The sequence below is a fragment of the Phascolarctos cinereus genome, unplaced genomic scaffold, assembly GCF_003287225.1.
Source record: "Phascolarctos cinereus isolate Bilbo 61053 unplaced genomic scaffold, phaCin_HiC Scaffold_2;HRSCAF=192, whole genome shotgun sequence".
NCBI lineage: Eukaryota > Metazoa > Chordata > Mammalia > Diprotodontia > Phascolarctidae > Phascolarctos > Phascolarctos cinereus.
This window is the reverse complement of record NW_027555625.1, coordinates 379555737-379561768: the sequence shown is the minus strand read 5'-3', so window position 1 is coordinate 379561768 and position 6032 is coordinate 379555737. Positions and strand designations below refer to the sequence as shown.

The following is a 6032-nucleotide window of genomic DNA, read 5'->3' as shown; positions in this document are numbered from 1 at the left end:
CCCTGAGAATTGGGACGGGAAGCACTATTTTTTATTGGCCTCCTGACATTAAGATGATCCACACAGTCAATAGAGTAGACCATATTTTACAGCCCTATTTCATTTGAGGCCATATAGAGCCCCAGTTTTGTGCTCTGTCAACTAGACCCCACTGTGTGATCTATCTCAGTCACAGGACCATAGATTTAGAGCTGAAAGGGACCTTAGAGGTCATCTAGTCCAACGCCCACATTTTATAGAGGAAATTGAAGCCCTTAGAAATGACATAGTCAGGCAGGTAGTAAGTGCTGACTGAGCTGGCTTTCAAATGCAGGCCCTTTAACTCCAAATCCAGAAACTACTTTCCATTACATCATGCTGCAGATGGTAGCTCTCCTTCCTTGTATTTCTCTTAGCACTTTGCCTGGAGTTCTCTCCTTTATACTTCATCACATTTTGCCTTGGATCGTAGTTACACTGTATTTATTTTGGACACATTCTAGTATTTATCAGATTATAAACTCTTTGAGAACAGGGTCTATTATATCTATTGTAGTATAGAACCTTATGCTTAATAAAGGTATGTTAGATTGAAGTGCTAACTGTGTACATTCTGTCACACTTAGCTAGATTAAATCACGACAATTTCCCAAACCTGAAATGAAAAATGTTTCCTGACATAGGAATATAGATATAAAGTTGGAAGGGACCTTAGAGATTATCCAACCCCTTCATTTCATTAGAAGAGGAAACTAGAGCTTAGGGCGATTGTGGCTTGTGCAGAGATAGCGCTTGAACAGTGGCAGCATAGTAAAAATAAGTGTATATTGTCTACTGTGGAGGCTTCTTTCAAAGGGAGAGTGGTTGCCTTTCCAGTCTCAGCCTTTGTTTTCTCCAAGCCTGTTTGTGTCACTGCTGTCCCTCTGCTTTCCACCTCCTTAGAATATGGGCCCTGGGGCTTTTATTTGCTGTCTTTGTATCTCCAGTATCTACAATAATGCCAGATCCATAACAGGGGCTTAAAAAATACCTGTTGAATTGGATTTGAATATGAAACTGCTCCCTGCTGAAATAGAAATTTAGTACTGAAACAATTTTGTTTTCTCTCTAGCAGTGACCACAAGCACCTAAAAACTGGTGTTGGCTTTGGTTGGGGGAGGTATCTTTTTTCACTTTTCTTCAGCTGGACGTTGCTACTAAGAGATAAACTAATAAAAATATGGGAGGTCCTGGAAAGAGGTGATGGTGGGATGTGTTTTGAAGTGATGGTGGGGTGAGGAGGCACGTCTTTTGGGAAATGCTTTCCCCCTATTTTTCATATTGATTGAAGCAAGAATCCTGCTTCCCCTCCGCCCCCACCATGACAGTTGAAACAGATCAGATATCTCATATGACACTTCTGCCTGTTGTGTTATGCATTCCTCTGGGCAAATTGTTTCCATTTTTTTCTGGGAGGAAGGAGAGAGTTAGCTTCACGATACAGTGAAAAATGTGTTGGATTTGGAAGAAGAATAAGTTTGAATTTGGAATTTACTCCTCATTTTCTGTGTGATTCTGGGCAAGTCCCAGTTTCTTTATCTATAAAACGAGGGGTTTGGATTAGATAACCTCAGAGGTACCTTCTAGCTCTAATTTTAGTGAGCATTTTTGGGTTCTTTTTATTTTAAGCATTATTTTAAGTATAGTTTTGCTCTTTTGGGGTTCTTGCTCCTTCTTTTCCCCATCTCCTTGCCATTTTTCTCACCCCTTTCCTCTCTCCTCCCCATTCCTCTTTTCTCCTTTTTCTTTCTTTCCCTCCTCCCTTTTTCTTTGCCCTTTTCTTTGCTCTTTAGACTTTGTAGTCCTATGGCTTGTGTGAGGGTGATACACACGCCTAGCACTGACCCCACCCAGACTGCTAATATTGGTATCGGTCAGGACTGGGTGGGACGCCAGCTGCAAAGAGCAAAACCTGTCTGCAACCTGAGAGAAGGAAAGAGCTGGGCTGTTGTGGTCGCTTGGCTCTGAGGGTCAAGGGTTAGGAAAAGGCACAAATCCCCTAATCCTTATTTCAGCTGCTCTTTGGGTCCGCCCACCCCAGTTTCGACTAAAGGGGAGTCCTCTCAATGGACTGTGTTCCTCTCAGGAGCCAATAAAGTTTTAGAAGTTTGAAAAGAAGAAAAAAAAAACCAAAAGGAACTTGCCATCAGCCACTAGCGTGGCTGCGCCTGCAGACTCAGACTGTGAGCCCGGGAGGCTTGTGTGTTGGCAGGCAGGGCCTGTGGGGCTCAGAGAAGGACCGACTGGTTGGCCTGTAGCGACCATCTGCTGCCGGAAATGGGAGTCACTGTGGATGTGCACCAAGTGTACAGATACCCATTCGAGCAAGTGGTGTCTAGCTTCCTCAGAAAGGTAAAGAAGTAGCAATTTTTGTCCTTCTGATCTCCTTTGTCTTCCCTTGGACTGTGGGTGTTACTTCTGCCTACTCTGAAACTTAGTAGCTATGTGACCATGTGCAAGATCACTCCCTTGCCAGTCACTCCCTGCCGGCTTCTTCAAACTGAACTGTCAAGTAGAGACGGTTGGGAGATGCTGTCACCCTTTCGCTTCTTTCTGCGACTGAAAGTCATCATTCCCTCCTTAGAAGTATCACCACTATGATTATACCTCTGAGACTTTCATATTCTACTTTGTATTATATATTTGCATGTGTCTTACTCTTAAATTCTAGACTCAGGTTCTCTGGGGATAGTGTCTGTAAGTGTTTGCTGAATGAGTGAATGAATGAGTTAAAGAGGAACTCCCAAGGTCTTGGCTCTCTGTCTCACCTGCTGGAGTTTTTTTTTTTTAAACTTGCATCGGCCTTTGTGGTGAGGATGGAGGAATCTTATGAGTCTTTCCTCATCCACAAAACTTTTTGAGCGAAGAAGGTCTTGGGGTCTCCACTGAGGAGTTGGAGACTCTGATAGGACAATGTTCTTGGGAAGGAACAGGAGGTAAAAGGAATGGCTGGATGGTTGTTATTTTTTTGCACTCACTTGCCTCTCTGTGAAATGGAGGTGATGGATGGGCCATAGGATTTAGAATTGGAAGAGTCCTTAGAAGTGATTTCATTAAATCCTTTCATTTTACTTTTCTGTCACACCATCCCATACTAACCCTCCATGCAGGAATCCAGCCATACCTCCCATAACTGTGTCTTGCCCTAGTCTGCCATCATTCCCTAAGGCAGCTACTCCCCTCTATGTGTTGACTCCACGTATTGGAATCTGAGTTTCTTACGGGCAGCAATGCTTTTTCTTTTGTATTCCTATTTCCAGAGCATAACAGTGCTTTGCAGGTTGTACTCATTTAGTGAATGCTTTTTCATTCACTCATTCATCTGTAAAATAGGTTAACTGAAGTCACAAGATCCTAAGGTAGTGACAAAACCCAGATTCAGTTCTGATCCAATTAGATTCAGTGAAACGAGAATTTATTAAATCCTGCTATATCCATGCATTGTATTAGTACTGGAGATACAAAGAAAAAAAACAAAACTAAACCTTTTCTATAGGTCTGACAAGTCCCACACACCCTGCCTCCACTTAATGGAACAGTAGCGGTACTCTGTCATTTCTAAGATCTAATAGAAAATTCTCTGGTTGATGTTCAAAGCCCTTCAAAACCTAGCTCCCTTCTACCTTTTTAGTCTTTTTATACCTTACTCCCTGCCACATACTCCTAGATCCAGTAACACTGGCCTCCTGGATGTTCCGTGAACAAGACGCTCCATCTCTCAGCTTCAGGCATTTTCTCTGGTTGTCCCCCATGCCTAGAATGCTCTCCCTCACAACTCTACCTATTGCCTTCCCTGGCTTCCTTTAAATCCCAACTGAAATTTCATCTTTGATTGTAAACTTTTCCCAACCCCCAACCCCCTTTTTTTTTTGTCGAGGCAATTGGGGTGACTTGCCTAGGGTCACACAGTAACTGTTAAGTATCTGAGGCTGCACTTGAACTCAGGTCCTCCTGACTCCACGGCTGATGCTCTATCCACTATGCCACCTAGCTGCCCCTATCCCTCTTAATTCTAGTACTTTCTGTAAATTTTTTTCCTATTCTATATGCAGATCATTTGTACAGAATTTATTTACTTGTTGTCTCACTTATTTAATTGTGAGTTCCTCAAGGGCAGAGACTGTCTTTTGCTACTTCTTATATCTTATGTCTGGCTTTTTATTAACTAATTGACCTATTGCCCTCAAGGGCTATTAGTGCCTATTTTATGTTTTGTCCTAGGAATACAAATAAAAGCAAAACCAGTTCCTGCCCCAAAGGACCTTATATTCTAGGGTGGGAGACATGTAAGTATCTATGTACAGATAAGCATAAATAGAAGCTAAGATGGATTTTTAGCTGAGTCTTGAAGAAATCCAGAAAGCTAGGAGGTAGCAGGGGAACCTTTCAGGCTTGGGGGACAGCCACAGGAAGGAGGTTAATATAGCTCTATATAGAAGGTATGGTGGAGGAGGGGTAAAATATAAAAAGACTGGAAAGGAATGAAGAGGCCACTTTGTGAAAGTCTTTAAATGCTGAACAATATTTTATATTTAATCCTGGAAATAATAGGGAGCTATGAGTTTGTAGAGTAGCAGAAGTGACATGGATAACTTGCAGTTTGCAGCTGAATGAGACTCAGGAGAACTTGAGACAAGATCAGTTAGAAGCATTTTTCAGTAGTCCTGGCATGTGAGGGGTTTGAATTAGGATTATGGCTGTGTGAGTGGAGACAGGGACATGCAAGAGGGATGTGTGAAGATAGAAACCATAAGATTTGAAAACAGTTTGTCTGAGGTTCTTTAAGCATAATGTAATTTTAAAAAAAATCTCTAATAATATTCCAAATTATTATTTTTGCTTTAATTGATAAGTGATTGCAACTCTTGCTTTTTTGGACAAACCTGATACATAGCAAATTCTTTTCTAGACTTAAAATTCCATGTAAGTCTTTGATTTTTGCATGATGTATTTCTTGTAAGCAACAAATTGTGTTTTTGTTTTCCAGCCTTGCCACTCTTTCATTTTATTGGATTGTTTAATCCATTCACGGTTAATGTTGTGAAAGTTAGATTTATGTTTTCCTATATTTGTGTCTCTAATATTGCTTTTTTGGAATTTTTTCCTCTTCTTTTTTTAAGTTAGTACTTTGTCTCTATATCAGTGTTACTTAAACTTCTTAGATGTAACTCTGTTCTCACAGATTCTCTTCACTTACCTTTCCCATTTTAATGCTTTTCTCAGTTTTTGAGTTACCTTGTTAATTGATTTCTTTTCTCCATTTTTTGGTTATATTTCTCTAGTCCTCACTTGATTCATCTATCCCTACTAGTTATCATCCTAAAGTTTTCTTCCCTTTTGTTGCTAAATTTCTTGAGAAAGTGGTCTATGATTGGTGTTGCCACTTTCTCTCTTCTCACTCTCTTTTTAACTCTTTGCAGTTAGGTTTCCAACTTCATCATTAAGCTGAAACTGATCTCCATCCCTACCCTTCTTGACCTCTCTGCAGCCTTTGACCCTGTTGATAACCCTCTTTTTCTTGAGACTCTTCTCTTGATAACCCTCTTCTCCTTGAGATTCTTCTCTCTCGGTTTTAGTGACAATGCTCTACCTGACTTCTTCTTAGTCTACTTTGCTGGATTTAAATCCAGGTCACTAACAGTGGGGTGTCCCACAATGCTTTTTCTGGGCCTCTTCTTTTTTCCCTCTTTAAGATTTCAGTTGGTGACTTCATAGGCTCCCAGAGATTCAATCATTAGCTCTATGTCAATGATTCTCAGAATATATTTGTCTAGTTTTTAATCCTTTACCTTAACCTCCAAACTCACATTGCCAAATGCCTGTTGTACATCTCAAAATGGATTTCTCAGACATGTCTAGTTCAAAATGCCCCTAAATAGGACTCATGATTTTCTCCTCTCCCAAACTCCACTTTTCTGAACTTTCTTATTTCTAATGAGGGCACCATCCTTCAAGTCACCCAGGCTAGCAACCTAGGTGTCATCTTTGAATCCTCATTCTCTCTCACCCCCCCA

The 6032-nt window shown here is 40.9% G+C and overlaps 1 protein-coding gene across 2 annotated transcripts in view; it reads left to right on the top strand.

Annotated features, from left to right (window-relative positions):
• Nucleotides 1–2163: 2163 nt before the first annotated feature.
• PRELID2 (PRELI domain containing 2) overlaps nucleotides 2164–6032 on the top strand; it is an 87687-nt gene continuing 83818 nt past the window's right edge. The window contains exon 1 of one of the 2 annotated variants that reach the window (XM_020964310.2): nucleotides 2164–2370. In XM_020964310.2, the coding sequence (XP_020819969.1) occupies nucleotides 2296–2370 (75 nt within the window). In that variant the 5' untranslated portion in view covers nucleotides 2164–2295. The remainder of the gene's footprint in view (nucleotides 2371–6032) is intronic. The other variant, XM_020964313.2, reaches the window with a different exon arrangement.